We start from the raw sequence: 22,481 nt of genomic DNA on the forward strand, positions 1-22,481 counted from the left end.
AAACCATTCATACTTGGATAACTATAAAATATATTAGCCTGAAAATCACAGAATACACAGAAAAATTATGTATTTACTTACCTTGCAAGTGACAATGACATCTAGCAAAAATTGGATGGTCCTTTGTGGCCGAAAGCGTGGACAACTCGTAACACGCTCCCAGGTAAGGTCAGGCCAGACGCGACACATGCTCACACAAAGTATAGCGCCAGTGTCACAGTTTTATGTGTAAGTGCAGTGCTATGTGTGTGCATTTTGTGAAGTGTATGTATTGCGTAAACATGTAAGAACTAAATAAATTAAGAAAGACTTGTAAGAAAAGAGGTGGTAAAGAAAACTTGTAAAAATAAAAGAAAAAAATGGGGAATGGGATTATGTTTACTGCTGGCTGTGATACATCTGGTGATGTTCAGGCAAACATAATCCAGGGAAATCTTTGCAGGCAGGGCAGTATTTTCTTGTCCATTTGTTCTTGCCTTCAGTAGTATAAATCCTGCACCGTCTACGTGGCCTTTGTGTGTTTGCTGTGCTTGGTATAGTCATTAGTCCATGAACCACTGGTGTGGCTGCAGCTCCTGACGTGCTGGGTTGTGCACGTGCTGTTGGTGGTGGGGGTTGTGCACCTGCTGCTAGCATTGGGACTCCCGTTCTTCTGGGTTTTTTCTTGGGACGCTGTTCTTTCTGTACCACACACAAGCTGGCATACCCTAGACTGTACTCTTGCAACATCTCATGAACAACAAGCTTTATGAATTCACTGCACCCAGTGCTACACTTATGCAAGTTTTGATATATTACTCTAGCATTGAGTACCATTCTAGACATCATGTGTACACCAATCTTCTTGAACCATGCGTAAGATTTTCTGGTTGGATCATATGGTTCCAACAGCTGATCAACATTATCAACTGCACCCATCTGGTCATTGTAATGATGAATAGGCAGGGGCTTCTGCAGCATCTCCCTCCCCCCACCTTTGACATGATATGATTGTTCTTTGTACCCTGCTGTATATTTGGTTGGGATAATGTGGACCAATCTTCTGTCACAAAATTTGACGATCAGCACATCCTCTTTTTGTCCAAATACAGACTGCTTTTTCTGAAGATTCTGGCGTGAGATAATATCAGGCACACCTCTGTTTGTCCGAATGGTCCCACTAGTCAGAGTCTTCTTGGTCAACAAATATTCAGCCAGATGAAGGGAAGAGTACCAGTTGTCTAAAACAACGTGCCTTCCCTGATTCAGAAGTGAGTGCATTAGATGCACAGGAACACGCTCAGACTTGCTGAGGATAGCAAGCTGTGGGTCTTGTCTCATCTCTTCATACATTGCAGGTGTATATAAGCAAAAATTCCAGGTGTAGCCTCTTGCATTACTAGCACTAGGACACAATGCAAAGAGTTTCATACCAAAGTGCTTACACTTTGTTTTTATGAACTGTCTGAAGTGCAGTCTGCCTTTGAACAAAATCAGTGACTCATCCACTGCTAAATTTTCACCTGCAGAAAAATATTCCATGCACTTAGCACGTAACAACTCAAAATAAGTACGAATTCTTGTCATAGGCATCCTGGGGACAGCATCATCAGGGTGTGAAAACCTCAAAAATCTAATAATTTGAGAGAATCTATTACGACTCATAACAGCTCTGAAAACAGGTGGGCCCTGACACAGTGTTGATGTACTCCAATAGTCAGATATCTTGGGTAAATGTGTTAGTCCCATGAGTAGCTGCAATGAGATGTACACATACATCTCTTCCTCACTGACATTAGACCACTTTTTACCCATAAATTTCTTAGGACTGATGTGGGGATTGTCTCTAAGAAAATATGCAGCACGTGTGTTGGTCCAGAGACATAGAGCAGCAATCACATCTTTTCCCATGAATAACTGAAAACAGTCTAGAGCACTCATAGCACTGGCTTCATGATGTAGAATAATACTAGGATGTACATCAGGAAAATCAGTGTTACATGTAGGTAGAGGGTTAGGTCTGGTGTCAGAGAATGGGTCTGAAAGAAGTGTGAAATCTGTTTGTCTACCAGCAGCTGTGGGGGGTGAGGCAGGAGGGCTGCATGACAGGCCACTGCTTGCGGACAACGTCTCAATACTTTTGTCGCCGATGCTAGCACCACTCTCTACATCACTGATAGCTTCAAGATCAAACAAAGTATCACCTTCCATTGAGTCATCAGACCCCTCAAATTCACTTATTGTCCCACCATCATATTCATCTTCACTGTCAGTTGTACAGATATCCATAATTGCGAAGTAAATCCACGCGAGCTACCACAAACAAAACTTCAGGCAGCACTGAACAGAAGCTAGAGAATGTCGCATTGCAGCACTCGACAAGCATGTATTGCCATACGTAGGTCAGAAAATATGATGTATAAAAAAAATATAATATGATGATTGGTCTTCACAAATTACGTCACAGCACTGACAATAACTCATTGGTCAAAGTTTATGACCTTTCAAACCGTCCCACGAATGGCTGCAGCCTTATGTTTGAAAACACAGACACTTGTCACCACATGGGTAGAAATAACCCAGAAACCTAGGCCTTGAGAGCCCTCAATACACACAGCTTATAACTGTGGCATGTGCGTGTCACGGGGAGCACGCTTGGTTCCTGGCACGTGAACTCAGCCATGACATGCACATGTCACAAAACATACATCTGGTACTGAAGGGGTTAATAGAGTCTGCTGACTTGAAAATGGTAGACAGTAGATGGAGTCAAGCCATGGTGGGAAGCAATGCTATTGGTTTTCTCGTCCCTCGTGCCTGTGAATAATATCCCGTTTCACTTCAAGAGTAAGAGATTTCCTGGTCTTCTTAGCAATGCTAGGCAACATTGCAGGATGTTTTGGTGGCATGTAGAGCGAGGGAAGACGAGCTGCTGCTGACTCTGTTATTGTTTTGAACTAAAGGGAGTGAGTGGTGCGCGTTTTGTCCACGAGAGGCGCTGGTGTATTGAAAAGCCTATCGGCTTGCGTGATACGGCGGGGCTTTCAAACTTGGAAAAAATTACATGGATAAAATTCCATTAAAGCGAACTTGGTGTTCATTAAACGAGCAGATGGTAGTATAAGGAAACCTTCGTTGTAACGAAATTTTGTTGTGTGAACCTTTGCTAAGCTGGGGTTGCCTGTATAAATATATATATATATATATATATATATATATATATATATATATATATATATATATATATATACAGTAAAGTCCTGGGTTACGTCAGTCTCGAGTTACGTCAAACTCGTAGTTACGTCAGTCCACTATAAGGCAATTTAAGATTAAAAAAATTGAAGATTTATAAATCGTAAAGCGCAGGATTTATTGTTATTGTTGGCCACCAGGCGTCACTAGTGGTTACCCGTCACACCGCCCGCCTCACGCTTGAATACAATAACACTCTGCCTCAGTTCCACCACACCGTCGCGGCCCCTGGCAAGTGTTATCCTACTTCTGCGTTTACTGACTCAAGTTCTTAGTATCTTGCTCAATGGCACCAAAGAGAAAACTCCTTAGTGACAGCAGTGATGCTAAGAAAAGGAAAACCCTTACACTACAAGAAAAAGTGGACATAATTAAAAGACATGAGAAGGGAGGCAGCAGCTGTGTGTGAGGGAGTGAAGAAGAAAATGGGAAGCCCGTTACCATGACAACGGGGAGGTTGACAACCTTGAGGGCTCGCGCACCCATCACAACAATAACAACTCCGGAGCCTTCACCTGGGCCACATGACACTCACAGCTCACTTGCACCGTCTGCGCCTGTCTGCTGATCCTTATTGCCCTTTCCTATTGCATTTCCTGCTCCGCTGCCCATGCTTCTACTCCCACTGCACTGCACTACGCTCCCAGCTGTCCGCCCTGGGCGCCACAACATTTGACCTGCCCACCCTCTTGGTGGCCTCAGGCGTCCACCCCTCTCAGCAACCTGCAGTTCTTTGCATTCGCGGCCCTAATCAACAACAAAAACAAGCTTGTGTTTCATATTCCTACATAGTTGTAAGTAATATAATAATATAACCTTTAACTTACCTGAATGACCATAAACAATGATTGGTTGAAAACTCGATAATATGCTTTGAAATGTACGGAAACTTGAGTCACGTACAAAATCAGCTTACGTCATGTTTCAGGAACGTAACTCTGACGTAAACCAAGACCTTACTGTGTATATACAGGCAACCCCCTTTAACGAAGGGGTTACGTTCCTAAAAAACACTTTGTTAAGCGAAACTTTGTTAAGCGAACTGATTATAACAAGTTTAACCCTGGATTTGAACTTCCATTGAGAGGAAGCAAAGCGAGAGTGCATCATAATACAGTAAAAGGTTTAATAAAAGTAAAAATTATGAAGTTAAACATTTAGGTGGTTTAATTTAAGTCATTATAATGTACACTAATGTATGAATGTACGTAACTTTATAATGTTGATGATCTTAAATTTATGAAGGGAGGGAGAGTGAAACGGGAAAGACACTAACTGGCAACCTGTGGAATGTAAACAAAGTGCGCATCATGGTACCACATACAAAACTTATGTACCACATTTCCACAAGGCTTTCCATTTTATCCATTGTAGAGTCACGAGTTCAGGTGGTTCTTTTAGCTTGCAAGGAAGATATGATCTCACCAGCCTTCTTAATAGAGTCTGTTAACTTCAAAATAGTAGACAGTAGATGGAGTCAAGATGGTGGCCAGCAATGTTATTAGTTTTCTGGCCTCTCTCGTGTGTGAATAATAACCAGCTTCACTTCGAGAGTAAGACACTTCCTGGTCTTCTTAGGAACACTAGGCCACATTGCAGGGCATTTTGGTGGTAAGTTGAACAAGGGAAGATGAGCTGCTGGTGACGCTGTTATGTTTTGACTGGGGAGTGACTGGTGCATGTGGTCTTGATCTTGATCTTGATGCTACAGGTGACAGAATTTCTTCTGAGTCAGGCCTTTGTATCGGCAGTGCCTGTGTTGTCCACAAGAGGCTTGATCTTGATCTTTATTCTACAGGTGTCTCAGGATTTCTCCTGAGGCAGGCCTTAGTACCAGCAGCTCCTGATGTATTCAAAAGCCTGTCAGCTTGCATGATACGGTGGGGCTTTCAAATTTGGAAAAAATTCCCTGGATAAAACTTCGTTAAAGTGAGTTTGGTGTTCGTTAAACGAGCAGATGGTAGTAAAATGAAATCTTCGTTGTAGCGAAATTTCGTTGTGTGAACCTTCGTTAAACGGGGGTTGCCTGTACTTTCTAAGTTTAAACATCTCTCTCTTAATTCTAGATTCTCCGTAATCAGCTAGTTTTGGTTTTAGAACATGACTGCGACCATCTCCTTCAAGGCTTTAAGTTTCTTATCCATAATGATGATCCTCATGGTAACTCTTTCTTCCTTAAAGCCGGAAAACTCCCTCTCTTTACTCCATTCACCCAGCTGTCTCAATCCTAGGGGTGTTGCTATAATCTTACTTCTAGTTCCCCTCGGTCTCGCTCCCAGTCCTTTGTTTACATCTTGAGTAGCGCCAATTGCACCGTCCATGGCGTCATCTTCCTCCATACTCCTTTCCACCTCAAAATTTAAGCAAATTCAATAACTCTGGAGACAGGACCAATAAGCCCCCCTGTAACATCACCAGGTCTGCTGGGTTCCTCTACAGAATTGGCAGCATATCACACCAGAGCTCTGGTCTTGCATCCGCTCACTTCGGCCAACATTGTGTATGTATATATGTGTGTATTTACCTAGTTGTATTTACCTAGTTGTAGTTTTACAGAGCCTGGGCTTTATGCTCGTGTGGCCCCGTCTCCATATCTACACTTATCCAATCTTACTTTAAAAGTGTGCACACTCGTTGCAGACACTACTTCTTCATCTAAACTGTTCCATGTCTCAATACATCTCTGCGGGAAACTATATTTTTTTATATCTCTCAGACATCTTCCCTTTCTCAGCTTTTTACTATGCGATCTTGTGCTTCGGGTGTCATATTCTTCTCTCAAGATCAGTTTCTCATTATCCACTTGGTCCATTCCGTTGATCAATTTATAGATTTCTATCAGGTCTCTCTCTCCTTCTTTGTTCCAAGGTTGGTAGATCCATAGCCTTTAGTCTCTCCTCATATGTCATCCCTTCAAGTTCTGGGACCATTCTTGTAGCCATTTTTTGTAGCCTCTCCAATTTTCTTATGTGTTTCTTTTTATTAGGGGTCCACACTACTCCTGCATATTCCAATCTGGGTCTTATTATAGTATTTATCAATTTCTTCATCATTTCTTTGTCCATGTAGTGAAATGCTACTCCAATATTTCTTAGCAAATTATATGTTTCTCTAAAAATTCTATCAATATGGCTTACTGGTTGATTGTTTTCTTCCATCGTCACTCCTAAGTCCTTTTCCTTTTGACTTTCTCCAGTTCTACTCCATCTCCCATCTTATAGATTCCCACAGGTCGTCTTTCACTCTTTCCCATTTCCATGACATGGCTTTTGTTCACATTGAATTCCATTTCCACTTCTTACTCCATTCCCAGATCTTATTTAGGTCTTCTTGCAGTATTTCACAATCCTCCTTTTGCTTTATAACTCTGCACAGTTTTGTATCATCCGCAAACAAATTTATGTAGCTGTTCACTCCTTCTGGCATGTCGTTAATATAAATGAGGAAAAGTATTGGTGCCAATACTGACCCCTGTGGCACTCCGCTTTCTACTGCTCTCCACTTGGACTTCATATCTTTAACTACCGTCCTTATTTCTCTCCCCCTCAAATAATTTTCTATCCATCTCAATGTGCTTCCTTTTAAGCCACCCTTCTCCTCTAACTTCCACAGTAATCTTGCGTGTGGCACTTTGTCAAACGCCTTTTTTAAATCCAAATAGATGCAGTCAACCCATCCTCTCTCTCTTGTACTCTATCAACTATTCTAGAATAGAAACTCAATAAATTAGTTACACAAGACCGTCCTTTTCTAAAACCAAATTGGCTATTTGATATTAATTTGTTGTCTTCAAGGAACTCGATCCATTGTTTCTTTATTATTCTTTCACACATCTTGCATATTACACTAGTTAGTGATACCGGTCTGTAATTTAAAGGTTCTTCTTTCCTTCCGCTCTTATATATGGGAACCACCTCAGCTCTTTTCCATTCTACTGGCACTGTTCCATTTTCTATTGAGCATTTTATGATGTTGTATATAGGACTTGCTAGTTCTTCCCTACATTCTTTCAGTATTCTGCCTGAGACTTCATCCGGTCCCATTGCCTTCTCTTCATCCAGTTCCTTCATTAACTCTTTTATTTCAAGCTTGGTTACTTTAATCTCTTTCATATAGATTGTCTCTCTATTACCCTGTGGCCTCTCAAATTTGGATTCTTTAGTAAAGACCTCCTGGAATTTTTATTTAATAGTTCTGCCATACTTTTTGGGTCTTCCACCATCCCGTTCTCTCCTTTTAACCTTTCTATTGTTTCTTTTTGCCTAATTTTTCCATTTATGAATCTATAGAACAATTTTGGTTGCTCCTTACATTTTTCGACAATATCTTTTTCGAAGTTCTTTTCCTCTTCCTTCCTCACCTTAACATATTCATTTCTCGCTGCCTTGAAGTTTTCCTTGTTTGTTGGATTCCTATTTCTCCTCCACCTTTTCCATGCTCCATCTCTTTTCTCCTTTGCCCTAGCACACCTTGCATTAAACCAATCTTTCTTTCCTTCTTCTTTTGGTCTATATTTTGGGACATATTCCTTGACTCCTGTTTTGTATATTTCCAAAAATAAGTTATATTTGTCTTGCATTGTCTCTGAGTTTTCCATCTCCTCCCAGTCTACGTTTTTAAAATAGTTCTTGAGATTCTCAATATCAGCCTTTCTGTAATTTAATCGGTCTCCTTTGTATGAATCGTCTCTATCTTCCTTTCCTTCTTCTATATCTATTTCTAATATTGCATGGTCACTCTTTCCCAATGGGCACTTATATCTTATATCGTCATTTATTTGTATACCCCTTGTAAAAACTAGGTCCAATCTGGCTGGCTCGTCGTTTCCTCTGAATCTTGTGTATTCCTTTACTCTCTGGTCCATCATATTGTCTATCATTAGGTTTAAGAATCTTTCTCCCCAGGCTTCTTCCCCCATACCACTTTCATAATTTTCCCAGTCCACTTCTTTACAGTTGAAATCTCCTACTAATATCACTTTTCTCCTTTCTTTAACGATTCTCATTAGACTCCTTATTGTGTCATCTATCATGTCTTTATATTCTTGATTGGTCCATGAATTTGTTTTGGTGGCACATATGTTACAATGATTGTTAACTCTTTTTATTAATATGCATCTTAATATACAATACTTCTGCTTTTCCTTCCCACATTCCACTTGGTTGATCACTATCTCCTTCCTTAACATTATCATGACTCCTCCTCCTCCTTTTCCCACTCTGTCTCTTCTCAATACATTATACCTATTATCCAAATCTATTATGATTGCCTCATTTAGTTTTGTTTCAGCCAGACATACAATATCTGGATTTTCTTTCCTTATGTAATCTCTTAATTCTAATTTACTTGATAAAACCCTGTCTGTGTTCGTATACATCATTTTTAGTCTTTTGCCTTTATCATTTTTAGTTAAACTTGTTCCACTTTTTTCTCTTCCTTCTCGTTTATATACCATTTCCTTATCCTGTCTCCTAGAATTCTCCAAAAAAATGCTTTCTTCTCTTCTGACCTTTCATTATTCTTTTCCCTTACTGCTGCTGCCAGTTCATTGTATCTCTTCCTTTCTTCCTCATTTCTATTTTTCTTTATATAGATATCCTTACAGCCTTCTGTTTCTCTAAGTTTTGTTGTTCTATATAATATTTCTTCTGTTGCTGCTTGTGATTTTAGTAGTATTTTAATTGGTCTCGTTTTTCCTTCTTGATATGGTCCCATTCTGTTTATTTCTTCTACTTCCTCTTCCAAGTTCTGCCTATCTTCGTCATTAAGATTCTTCAGTAGGTCTTTGACTGATTTCATTTCTTCTTTTTCTCTTTTGGTCTATATTTTATATTTTTTTCTTTTATTCCAAATACGACTACACTCTTCTTTTTTTCTGCAATTTCTCTAACTAGATTTTCTTTTGTCTTGAGGACTCCTATCATTTTGCTTGTCATATTTTCTTCTTTTTCTTTAAGTTGTTCTTGGATCACCTCCTGAAAATCGGCCTTATCTTTCTTATCTTGGACTCTCCATGCTTGTACTTCTTTTTTAATCACGTTCTGTACTCTTTCCTCTTCCTTGTTTACTAGATCTTTCAGCTTCTCCTTTTCTTTCTCGGCTTTACCGAGTCCTTCTTCCATCTGCTTCTTGTAGTTAGCTACTTCCTTTTTTTAGTTCTTCGTTTTCTGCTCTTAGCCTAGCTTCATTTTCTTCCACTTTTCTTATCCTTTCTCTCAGTCTTATAAACTGTGTGTGTGTGTGTATGTGATTCACCTCGGTCGCCTGCTGGTCACCCAGCCAGTCTTCCCCATTACAGAGCGAGCTCAGAGCTCATAGACTGATCTTCGGGTAGGACTGAGACCACATAACACACTCCACACACCGTGAAAGCGAGGCCACAACCCCTCAAGTTACATCCTGTACCTATTTACTGCTAGGTGAACAGGGGCCACACATTAAGAGACTTCCCATCTGCCTCGCCGCTTACCAGGATTCGAACCCGGCCCTCTCGATTGTGAGTCAAGCTTGCTAACCACTACACTACACGGTGTGTGTGTGTGTGTAATTCACTGTTTGATATGCTGCAGTCTCTGACGAGACAGCCAGACGTTACCCTACGGAACGAGCTCAGAGTTCATTATTTCCGATCTTCGGATAGGCTTGAGACCAGGCACACACCACACACCAGGACAACAAGGTCACAACTCCTCGATTTACATCCCGTACCTACTCACTGCTAGGTGAACAGGGGCTACACATGAAAGGAGACACACCCAAATATCTCCACCCGGCCGGGGAATCGAACCCCAGTCTTCTGGCTTGTGAAGCCAGCGCTCTAACCACTGAGCTACCGGGCCGTGTGTGTGTGTGTGTGTGTGTGTGTGTGTTAACGCAAGTTCACACGTGTCAATATGTGACTGAAATGGCAAGTCACTAAAAGCATCGACAGAGCCCTTCAAGTCGGAACACATTCACACATAGCAACTGGGAAGTATCGGCAGGTTGGCAGGAAGTGAACGTAAACAAACAGCTACCCAAAAAAATGTCTTCCTCCGGTGGCGATTGAATTAAATCATCTCAAGTATTCAATCCTCACCTCCAATAACACCCTGCATAGAGGAAAACCAAGGAGGTTAGATTGGAGAAGACGGTACTTGCCTATCCCACCCAAGGAGGTTAGATTGGAGTGGGGCGGAAAGCGCCTATCCCGCTATACTAAAAGTGAAGCCAGTGGTCAGAGTTTATAAGGCTGTGGGCAGAGCTTATGATCGTAACTCACACCCAAAACATTGGCCTTTCCTGTGTTAAGATGGGTTCACAAGTGTTAATATGTGACTGAAATTGCAAGTTGCAAGAAGTGTAGACTGAGCCCTTGTAATTGGAACACGTTCACACATAGCAACCAGGAAGTATCGGTTGGTTGACAGAAAGTGAATGTAAATAAACAAGACTACACAACAAGATGTCTTACTCTGGTGACAATGATAATTGCGATTAACACAAGTATTCAATCCTCATTTCCAATAACAACACCCTGCATAGAGGGAAGCACTCATCAGAGAGTGGCAGCTATCTTATCAAACGCTGATTTTCATAAGCTTTGTTTGCTATAGAATTCACTTTTAGGGTGCATTTACACCAAGCAAATCAAATCGATTCAATTCATGAAGAATCATTTGAATTGAGTAATTTTGAATCTGCATAGTTCCATCCAAATGAGTCTCAACACATCTGATTCACATCATTCAGATGATGAAGTATTAAGGCAGCCTTCCGGAAGTATGGATGTTTTAGCTTTTGCAGTTTTGCAGTTTTAGCTTTAGCAGTGTTACAGTGCCTGAGAAAGCATAGTCGTAGGCGTCTGCAACGAATATGGGTGCACGCAATTAATTCTAGAAGACCTGAATTTGGGAGCTTTGGAAATTTGTTCCCAGATTTGGTCAATAATGTGGAGAGGTTTAACACATTTAAGCCGAAAAAAAATGAAAGTAAGAATTTGATGTTGCAGCTTTGATATATGCATAATGTGAACCTAAACTGCAAGCATATGATGAAAATTACTCCATATGTACAATGGTTCTCATTTTATTGACGAAAATGTGTTGTTGCGCAAGCGCAACGAGCGGCGTTTCGACCACAATACATGTTGCGTAAACGCAACTATCGGCACACAAGGAAAAACATCAGGAAAAAAAAAACATACATACATACACACATACTTGCATAATAGAAAACACATTTGCTCTTCTTCATATGTAAATCTAAAGGAGCCAGCTAGGATACAATTCTTAGCATGGAAGAAGAATTATAAAAATGATATTTAAAATTCACTTTTGATACATAATTAGAATTTCCTGACTAAAAATGAAACCTTGAATTTCTTCATTATAAACTAAAGGATACCAAAGAATACAGCCCTTAGAGATAATACAGCTCTCGAAGTGGAGAAATGAGGTGCATGTGATAATAAAAAAGAAAAATCATGATAAAGAATTAGTACAACCTATCTTAGATATATTTTCACAGGATTCTCCTGGCCTACATGGTATGGTACTGCACTGAACACTTTTGATGCAGGTATACTTTATATTTCTGGCATATGAATACAGTCTGACTGTTGCACAACATGCAACGACAGCGTTTTGGAGGATCCGATTTCACGATGTAATGCACAACATTATCATAGCGCATTTGTGCCAATACACCTGCAACACTGAGAACTGATCGTGATCTTCCTGGATTATTTGGCTTTTTGCCGTGATTCTGTAGCCATTCAGTAGCAGCAGCATGTATGAATGACAACATATCCTCTTTGTAACCTCCTTCTCTTGCAAAAATCCAGGCATTGTTTACACATACTGTAAACAAGTATGTGACAATTGGAAAGTACCACTTTTTCCCACGAATAGAGGGCCTGTACTGAGCAATATTTTGATCTACCCTATCAACACCACCCATTTTCCGATTATACTGATGGATGGCATTTGGCATCAAAACATTCATCGTTTCTTCTGAGAAGCAACATAGCGTTCAGCCTTCACTAGTGGTGATACTCCATACTCAGATGATGCAATTGTTACAATGCCATTATCTTGCCAGCGTGCTGCAATTATCCCAGATTCAGCATCACAAAAATGTTCTTCAGTTCCCCTAGGTAATTTCATAAACTTTGCAGGATTTGTAAATGGGCATTTTCGATTTGGTTTTTCTTAGTGTGCCAGTAGCATCATGACCCATGCTCTTGATTTTTTCTACAAGTTTGAGGGATGTGAAGAAGTTATCAAAGTAAAGGGATAACTTCTTTGTTGGATAACGTTTTACTATCACATCCAAAACATCAAGTACAACTTTTCCACCAAGTCCATAAGATACATTAGCCTTATCCTTAGCACCATCTTTGGCCTTGGTAAACAGATATATCAAAAACATAACCATTTGGATCAGCTGCAACCCATGCTTTATGACCCCATCGTACAGGTTTTCCCCTGATGAACTGTTTTGTGGGATACCGACCAAAGTAAGGTATCATTGACTCATCAATGGATATATTTATTGGCCCAAATACTTCCCCGTACTTGAGAAAGTTGCCATTCAGGATTTCCATGAGGGGAGAAACTTTGCCATACTTGTCCTTTTTAGGAAGCTTTGTGTTGTCTGCAGCATGAAAATATTTCATGATCTCATCAAAGCGATCGCGGCGCATGGAGTCAGCAATAAGCTCATTGTACACGTCTGGTTGTCTCTGCCAATACAGTCTGTGACGTGGAATGCAACAGTAGCCTGACACTAACAAAATTCCTATGAAGGTTTTCATTTCATCACTTGTCAGTGCAAATGAATGTTTACCATTCTGTACTGCATAGTTTACAGTTTGTTTCACAAGGTGATCAATAGCTAATACATCCAAGAAAAGCTCAAGGGTCTCACTAGGCTTACGTGGAATATCAGCAATTGATGGTTTATATGGGTAACATGGAACATTTGTCTTTTCTGGGAGATCCTGTGCTTTCCATTTTCTGAGTTTTATGATTTTCTTTTTCTGGGATGTTTGTCTTTCAACATTTTCATCTACATCATCTTGCGCCACTGTGGAATCTAACACTGCAAAAGCAGTTAGCTGTGTTCCAGGAAGATTAGAGATATCCATGCTTTCTTCTTCGCCAGAATCTTCATCCGTCATAGCACCATCATTTGCAGGCATGATTCATCTTCATCACTAATTTCACTCTCGTCAGACATAGTAGGTCTCTCTAGCTCGTCTAAGATCTCGTTCAAATTCATTTTTCTGAAAAAAAACAATAATAATGAAATTTATATATCGTAAAATGTTTGTAGACGATATGTATGCTTTCAACAAACAAGTTAGGCTACACAGATGTATTCATTCACTGCAATTATATGCACAAAAAAAAAAAATTATGCGTAACAATATAACTACTTCATTGAAGAGGCCGGTGCCGATGGTTGCGTTAGCGCAACTTTTTCTTTATAAAGTTTTTAGACAACTGTCATCAGCATACTATCAAAATAAAATATGGTTCAAAAGGGTTCTGTCATGAATAGAAACATAGAAGATTCTTATGAAATAGATATGAACAAATCCCCGATGATAGTTTTCCTTACTCACCTCCTTTTTGATGAAGACATTGTATTTCAGAAAATGGAGCTTCTTTCACTACCTTTTCCCCTCAAATGATGAGACATGTGACATCATATGAACCTTCCACTGGGAGTTCTGGGTGTCTACTAGCATCGGAAGCAACTACAGGATACAACATGCCGTTATATCAGTGTAGCTCGACATCATGTTGTAGCTTGTTTCACGTTGCGTTGACGCAACGAGTGGCGTAAATGGGTTAAGGATTTCTTTAGGATAACCACATAATATTTTAAGATGTTGGTGGAGCCTGTCACCAACAAGAAGTACTAGGCTTACAGCAGAAGCCATGTTAGTGACACTGAGAGAATACTTTGTCTCGCCTGGTGGAGCTGTCAAGTGGCAGGACAAAATGATCCACTGATACATATTCACCACGGAAGAAATGGGCACACCAGTTGATACCACATTATCACATGTACTCTTTATTTAGGCTTAACAGTATATGGAGGATATGAAAACAAATATAGCTATGTTCATTATATTATTTTGTCACACTAACTTTTACTTTGTAATGTGCCATACTGTAGTACCATATTTTACGACTTACAAGACACACTTTTTTTCCTAAAAAATACCCTGAAAAAAACTAGTGCGTCTTCCAAGATGAATGTTGTATTGTAAGGCAGCATCCAACCTCAAGTGAGCTTGGACACTTGACCGATAGTGACCTGGATTTGTATGTTGAGTCATTACATTATAATGTTGCTTAAGTACCATTTAATTCAGCCTTTTATATTATGTAAACTCAGTACTTAGGTGTTACAAGTATTTCCAATACCATAATCCTTCCTGCAGCCTACTCAGCGTGTGAAGAAAATGGCCCGCTCCCTCGTCTCATTGCAACACACGGATGTACATGCACACGAACGCACACACGTACCAGGAGCCGTTATACCTTTATTAATAGAACATCCAAGTGGCTTACTCATTCAAGCAAGAGTCAAAACTCCACTTGTGAATTATATTCACAATGATAAAGCCTGTGAAGCACGACTACAAAATAAAATAAATACAAACTGCAGCACTGACGTGTTCGGTTTTGGCGACCGGACAAGTGATTCCGTAATGTAAACAACAGGTCCAAAACATGCTGTCGCCTGCCACTAAAACAAGAAGAGATGGATTGTTTCACTGTGTATATGTATTTATCTATGGTATTTTTATTTACATCGTTTTAAATTTGTGGTGAGTGCTCCAGCAAATTTGTAATGAGTGATGAAACAATAGTGTCTTGCAGACTCCTTGTTTCTGATGTTTTTGTGTTCAGTGGTCGGGTATATGGTGAACGCATTCTTGTATGAGAATGACTTTTTTTTTTTTCTTAGAAATTTCTCTCAAATATTAGGGTGCGTCTTGCAAGCCGTAAAATACGGTAATTAGTGAGTGAAATCAGAGGCATAGGGGGTAATATAAGGAAGTTTACATCCCTCCCCCACTCTGGTTGGTGCCTGGTTGACTGGCGATTACATTATACCATGCATTTCAAAGGTAGACGATACACCCTACAGTTGCCAAATGAAAATGTAAAATCATGTCAATAACGCTTTCTGTAGTCAATTGTTTTTAAAATACGCGACCGAAAAAATATAATAATCAATTAAATTTGCGTGATCAGTTTGCTTATAAGTGATTTGGCCCAACTGCATTTTCAAACTGAGCGCTAGACACAATTTCAAACTGCACGCCAGAGAGTTCCGCAGCTGGCTGATAGGTGGGAGCTCCGCTGCCACGGATGCACTCTTCTGCTACACAGTGATGCAAAAAGAATTTTCCAAGAAAAAAAGCTAGACCACCATGCTGCAGTTTTTCAAGAAAACACCAGTGGAAGATGTAGTATCAGAATGATACTACAGAATCAGAATGTGGATGATCCCGTGGAAGCAGTGGAAGCAGAGGAAGCACAGGTGGATGATGATGTCCTTGACTTGGAGGTTGAGGGTCGTGGTCAAGATGGCCACTGACCACGACGGCCTCCAACAACGGCCCTCCCCGACGGTCCCATGTTTACCACGATGACCTCAGTTTTTTTTTTTTTTTTTTTTTTTTCTGTAAGATGGTTTGAAATTATACTTGTTAATACAACATCTTATACTAAGACATTGTATTAACAAATCAGTCGCTCCCCACTCCTCCATCCTATCCCCTCCTTCCTCACCCAGTGATAGGTACTGTACCACGTAGTACATACGTGAGTACTTACTTTTAATCACCGCAATAATTTTATCATGTAATGTTTATCAGTAAGTTGAATACTTGTTAATACAATCTGTCTTAAAATGTAAGATAATGAAACATTCTGCAGATTGCAAAACATAACATTAAAACATTCGATATTTAGCCAAATGGCACCTCCAGCTTCTGCAGCAAGCCAACAAGTCATCGTCACCTCATAAAAGACACAATGGACTATTGCGATCCTCTGAGTAATTTTAAAATCATCTTATGGGTAAACAAAACCTTAAAATGCATATGTATATATAACATTTTCTGCTTAGAAATGCATGTTCTCTCATCTCTTTCAATATTTACAGAAGGTCGTGTTACACCCTGTATACGTATATGCACTCCATGCGCAGGGTGTGGGTTATGTATTGTATTAATGCATATTACGTGTATGTGGCAACACTGTGTATTTCTCTGCACATTCAGCTAGCGCGTGAGCCTGTGCTCCCGAGTCGCTACTGGCCGCCATTTCCTACCCTTTGTAGCTCTAAGGACAAGTAAAGAATCTACGTGTACTGCATGTATGTCTGCCCCTTACTTAGGCATACACGTCCTCCATTATACATCCCGCAACCAACATGGCGCAGTGACGACACGTCTTGTCCCTGGAGACATCAGTTACGAGGGGAAAGAACTCATCCCAGTAGCCGGCGGCGCCATCACGTCCTCCCGCCACCAGCTGTGAGATTGCTGACGTGTGCTACGACTGTGTAGTGCGGACCCGTGGTGTTACGTGACAGTGCAGTGCAGTGCAGCGTGTGGCAGTGTATTACAGTGCAGTGTGCGGCGGTATAGTGCAGTGCAGTGCCCGGGAGTGTTTGCATCGAGGTGCCGCTTTGTTTCAGGGGTTGGTTACGTCTCTTTGCCCAGAAACGAGCGCAGCGCGACGCACCTCTACTCTCTGTCGAGTCCCGCAAGACACTGACTGCACTGCCATTACGCGAGCGGCGTGCCGTGAGCCCGCGCATACCTCCTTGCTGCACCTCTCGCTGCCTGCCTGCACAGCTGTCTTCCCGCCACACCACGCACACTGACACATTTGCTCTCACATCTACGAGTGATTCCTCGGCATGGCGCGGTCAAAACGACGTCCCAAGCCTCCCAGACGAGTTGAGGAGGAAGATGAGGGGACGCCGGGACAACCAGACAGCCTGTCACAGACGTTGGCTGGTGCTACCGCAGGCGCGGGTGACGCGGCGGCCCCGGACACCGCCGCCCCACCTCCGCCCGCCACCCCACCCACCACCACCACTCCACCCAGGTCGCCACACCATGCACCTTCTCACACACCTGTCTACCCTGATTTCTCAGTATTCTTCCAATGGTTTGCTGACAGGAGGCGGCCGCTCGACGTGAGATGGAGGAACAACGCCGGGAAGACAGAGCTGAGTTTCGTGCTCTGTTAACCAGCCTCACTTCTTCCCAGGGCGCGCCCGGTGCGGCTCCGACGAACCCCCAGACGCTTGGGAGTCCTGGCGGTGCACAGAGCGGCTCCGGTACCCACCCACCTGTGCAGAAAGCAGCTGTCACACCTCCGCCGCCACTGTCACACGACGTGACGTACCAAGTGTTTCGTGAGTGGAGGAGACGTTGGGAGGACTACGCGACGATGATCGACCTGCCCAGCCTGACGCTGCCTAAACAGAGGATCCAGCTACGTATGTGCCTCACTCTGGAGACGCAGAGGGTGTTAGAGCACACATTACAGGTGTCGCCTACCTCTCTCAAGCCAGTTGATGAAGTGCTTGACATTCTCCAGGCTCATATACGTGACTCCAACAACGAGGCATTGCGTCGGCGAGCCTTCACTAGCTGTCGGCAGGCGAGAGGCGAGCCCTTCTCCGAGTTTCTCGTCCGACTGAAGAGCCTGGCGGAGGAATTCGACATCTGTAAGGCTCACCACCTGGACTGTGAAGAGGCCTGGATGAAGCACGGTATCCTGACAGGCGTCCACGACGAGGAATTGGTGACCAAGATTGTGTCCCTCGACGCCGCCTCTACTCTTGCTGACGTCATCAATGTATGCAGGGCCCACGAGGCGACGCGGTCAGCCGCCTCTGCCATACGTGCCTCACCTACAGTGTCTGCTGTCTCAACGTATAAACAGACGAAGAAAGCAGCACACAAACCTGGAGTCCCCCCTCGCCAACCTTCACCCACTCATCGGGCGCCTACCTCCTGCAGCAGCTGCGGCAGGCGAGACCACGGCCCGAAGGGCTGCCCAGCAACAGGTGTTACGTGCAGAGGTTGTGGGAAGACTGGCCACTACGCTTTGATGCCCAAGTGCCCAGCCAGGCAGTCTACGTGCACTGCTTGTAACCGTCTGGGGCACCTGGAGAAAGTCTGCAAGCAAACCAAGGCAAGGAGTAAGTCGCAGCGACCCGAGAAGCCGAAAGGGAAAGAGGGAAGACACCCCACCTTCCACGTGGTGCGGTTACAGTCTCTCACAACGGACCCAGGGTCTCATGAGGGCCCACCTGAGGCCTCATGTCAGTCTCCTATCAGTACTCGTGATGACCCGACACCTCCTACTGTACGAGTGGAAGTGTTGCATGACGGTCACTCTGGTGGTCTGGACTTCATTCCCGACACTGGTGCCGACACGACGGTCATCGGCCCACAGCACTTGAGAATGTTGGGCATCGACAGACAGGCTCTTGGTCCTCCTCCATCCCTTGCCTACTACAACGCTGATGGGACGAAGATGTCTGCTGCCCTCGGTTCGCTCCAAGCCACACTAGTCTACGGCGAGCTGTCTTGTACGGGCTGGATAGATGTGCAGGGTTCGTGGAACACCCCACTTCTGTCCCGTGAACACTGTCGTGCTTTGGGGATCGTGCCTCACGACTTCCCTGCTCAGATTTTCTCAGCACGAGGCAGTGTCGCCAGTGTAAGGGAGGCGACAAACGCTCCAGCTCCACGTTCCAGCGTGCCTGCGTTACCTCTTCTCAGCACCACTTCCCCAGACGCAGCGAAGGAGTACTTCTTGAGGGAGTACCAGGATGTCCTCTTGACAAAGGATTCCACACAGGATGCTCCACTCAAGCCGATGTCTGGACCGCCGATGAGGATCCACTTACGAGACGACGCCCAGCCGTTTGCTGTCCACACGCCGAGGCTTATTCCTTTGGCCTACAGGGACGCAGTGAAAGCTGAGCTGGACTCTATGGTGGCACGAGGCGTTATTGCTCCTGTTGGTGACGTCCCATCTTATTGGTGCCATCCGATGGTTGTTGTGCCGAAACCTGGTGGAGGTGTCAGGATCACTACGGACCTGAGTAAGTTGAACGCACAAGTATCTCGGCCTGCACACCCATCACCCACGCCTTTTGCAGCCATCCGGAGCGTCGATGCCAGGGCACGCTACTTCACCACGATTGACGCGTTGTGTGGATATTGGCAGATACCCTTGCATGAGGACGACCAGGCCCTGACTACGTTCATCACTCCATATGGGCGCTTCAAGTACCTCCGAGGTCCCATGGGTTTCGCAGCCACAGGCGACGCCTTCTGCCTCCGAGGAGACATCGCGCTACAGGGAGTGCCACAGTGTGTCAAAGTCGTGGATGACATTCTCGTGTACGACGAGGATTACTTCACACATCTACGCCACGTTAACGACATCTTGGCCAGATGCCGAGCCCATGGCATCACTTTAAATGCCAAGAAGTTTGTGCTGGCGGCTCCATCAGTGTCCTTCTGCGGCTACAGGCTCTCCCATGACGGCATCGCAGCAGACCCTGACAAGGTTCGGGCCATCACTGAGTTTGCTACGCCTGCTACGTTGACCGACCTTAGGTCCTTCATGGGCCTTGTCAACCAGCTCGCCAGCTTCTCGCCCGACCTCGCTGCCACTGCTGCGCCTCTTCGCCCACTTTTGAGCCCCAAGAAGTCGTTTGTGTGGACGCCCGACCATGAGCAAGCCTTCCAACGTGTGAAGATGGCCTTGGCCAGCCCACCAGTCCTAGCTGCCTTTGACCCTGCTCTCCCTACGACTCTGCAGACCGATGCTTCCCGCCTGTATGGGCTGGGTTATGCCCTACTGCAGGACCACGGTGGTGGACAGCAGCGTCTCGTCCAGTGCGGCTCACGTTTCTTGACGGATACAGAGACCCGATATGCGACGATCGAGTTGGAGATGTTAGCTGTCGTATGGGCCATGGGGAAGACCAAGTTCTACCTCACAGGATTGCAACACTTTAACCTCGTCACCGATCATCGCCCTCTAGTTCCCATCCTAAACAGCTACTCCCTTGACGCTATAGAGAATCCACGTCTACAACGCCTCAAGGAGAAGATCGCCCGTACATCTTCACAGCTGTATGGCGCCCGGGCAAGGAGTTGTGTATCCCGGACGCTCTATCTCGCTCTCCTGTTGGCTACCCAACGCAGGCTGACGAAGTCCTTGGCACTGATACCGGCTTCCAAGTTAGGAGTATCGCTACACTACGTGCGATGGAGTCTCTTGCTCCGTTGGTGCCTCCTGATGTTGCAGAAGCACCTCCTGGCAGTGACCTTGCCCTTGAGGAGCTTCGTAAGGTGGCAACCGAGGACCCCGAGTACGTCCAGCTCCTTCATTTTGTGAAGAACGGATTCCCTATGGACAGGTACGCCCTCCCCAACGTGCTCCGCCCGTACTGGAAGTTACGGAGGACCTCTACTGTGATGAGGATCTCGTCCTGTACGGTGCACGAGTGTTGGTGCCTACAGCTCTACGTCGCCGTGTCTTGGCCCGCCTGCACGACAGCCATCGTGGTGTCGAAGCCACCAAGCGCCGTGCTAGGCAGGCTGTGTTCTGGCCAGGCGTGGATGCAGACATTGCCAACACTGTTCGAGCATGTGAGCCGTGCCAGATTCTGCAGCCCAGTCAACAGCAAGAACCAAGACTCTGTGATGACAACCCAACTCGACCATTCGAGTCCATTTCTGCTGATTACTTCTCAGTTGCAGGGAAGGCTTTCTTAGTCATTGCAGATCGTCTGTCCGGCTGGCCTGTCGTCGTGTCCTGTGGCGCTGATACGACGTCTGCTGCCACCATTCGCCATTTCCGCCGCCTCTTCAGGGACCTGGGTGTTCCTGTACGCCTGCGCACGGACGGTGGCCCACAGTTCGCCAGCCGGGAGTTTTCTACGTTCCTCGAGCGCTGGGGAGTCCGTCACGACACATCGACGCCCCATTACCCACAGTCTAACGGCCATGCCGAGTCTGCAGTGAAGGCCGTGAAGCACTTCATCCAGAAGGTGGCACCGTCTGGCAATATAGACTGTGAGGCGTTCGACAGGGGTCTCCTGGAGCTTCGGAACACCCCCAACCAGACGGGTCGCTCTCCAGCTCAAGTCCTGTATGGTCGCCCTTTACGCTCTTGCGTCCCCGCACATGCCAGCGCCTTCCAGAAACAGTGGCAGGCCAGGGACGAGAGTTGCGACCGTCGAGCTGCTGCCCGTCTCCGTGATGCCACAAGTCGCTACGACGCTCACGCTCGGCCTCTTCCACCCCTGCAGCGAGGTGACGTGGTTCGGATCCAGGACCCGACTACGCAGCGGTGGGACAAGGTTGGCACCATCATGGGCGTTGGCAGGTCACGGGATTACCTGCTCAAGATGCCCAGTGGCCGAGTGTGGTGGAGGAACAGGCGCTTCCTCCGCCCTGCTCCACCCCTAAACGCTTCTTCTACGATGGAGGACGCCACTGCTCCCTTGGCGGCACCTGATACGGTGGTGCCCCGCAGGTCGCCACGACTCCAGGAGAAGGCGTCCGCAGCTGCAGTCGCTCGAGTCCCTGTGGACTTCTGAGCGCAAAATTGGGGGTGAGATGTGGGTTATGTATTGTATTAATGCATATTACGTGTATGTGGCAACACTGTGTATTTCTCTGCGCATTCAGCTAGCGCGTGAGCCTTTGCTCCCGACAAGGACAAGTAAAGAATCTACGTGTACTGCGTGTATGTCTGCCCCTTACTTAGGCATACACGCCCTCCATTATACATCCCGCAACCAACACAGGGTACACCGGTGTACCAATACATTATGGTTTTTAATCCTCCATACTACAAAACACTATCTCAGGAACACTGAGTTGCCATCCGTGGTTAACGTGTTAACATAATGAAAGAAATAAGAGGACAATGACCCAAAATTTGGTGTGGGGTCGTCATGGTAAACATGGGGCTGCTAGGGTAAACATATGAGGCCGTCGTGGTAAAAATGGGGCCGTCATGAGGGGTCATCATGGTCAGGGGCAGTCTTGACCAGGAAACGGAGGTGGACAGCAACGGCGAGTGCTTGTAAGGGGTGAAGACATTGGCGTCCTGTGTTTATTTTTTTTTACTAGTGTTTACTTTTATACTGTGGGGTTATTTTTAATAAATGGATTTTTGATAAAGTGG

General features: G+C 44.5%; 4 protein-coding genes across 5 annotated transcripts in view; 2 read left to right on the forward strand and 2 right to left on the reverse strand.

The window, feature by feature from the left end:
* The window catches only part of LOC123520594, a 59,377-nt gene that overhangs the window by 7,714 nt on the left and 29,182 nt on the right, over positions 1-22,481 (forward strand). The window lies entirely within an intron of this gene.
* LOC123498210 (piggyBac transposable element-derived protein 4-like) lies at positions 379-2,268 on the reverse strand. Its single transcript, XM_045245375.1, has one exon. It carries the CDS (start codon positions 2,266-2,268, stop codon positions 379-381), a length of 1,890 nt encoding a protein of 629 aa, XP_045101310.1.
* Positions 12,599-13,360, reverse strand: LOC123498212 (piggyBac transposable element-derived protein 3-like). Its single transcript, XM_045245376.1, has one exon. It carries the CDS (start codon positions 13,358-13,360, stop codon positions 12,599-12,601), a length of 762 nt encoding a protein of 253 aa, XP_045101311.1.
* Positions 17,454-22,413, forward strand: LOC123498213. Its single transcript, XM_045245377.1, has 2 exons — positions 17,454-20,630; positions 20,704-22,413. The coding sequence occupies exons 1-2, from the start codon at positions 17,454-17,456 to the stop codon at positions 21,886-21,888; spliced, it is 4,362 nt and encodes a 1,453-aa protein (XP_045101312.1). The 3' UTR covers positions 21,889-22,413.

Source organism: Portunus trituberculatus, chromosome 47, assembly GCF_017591435.1.
Source record: "Portunus trituberculatus isolate SZX2019 chromosome 47, ASM1759143v1, whole genome shotgun sequence".
Classification (NCBI taxonomy): Eukaryota; Metazoa; Arthropoda; class Malacostraca; order Decapoda; family Portunidae; genus Portunus; species Portunus trituberculatus.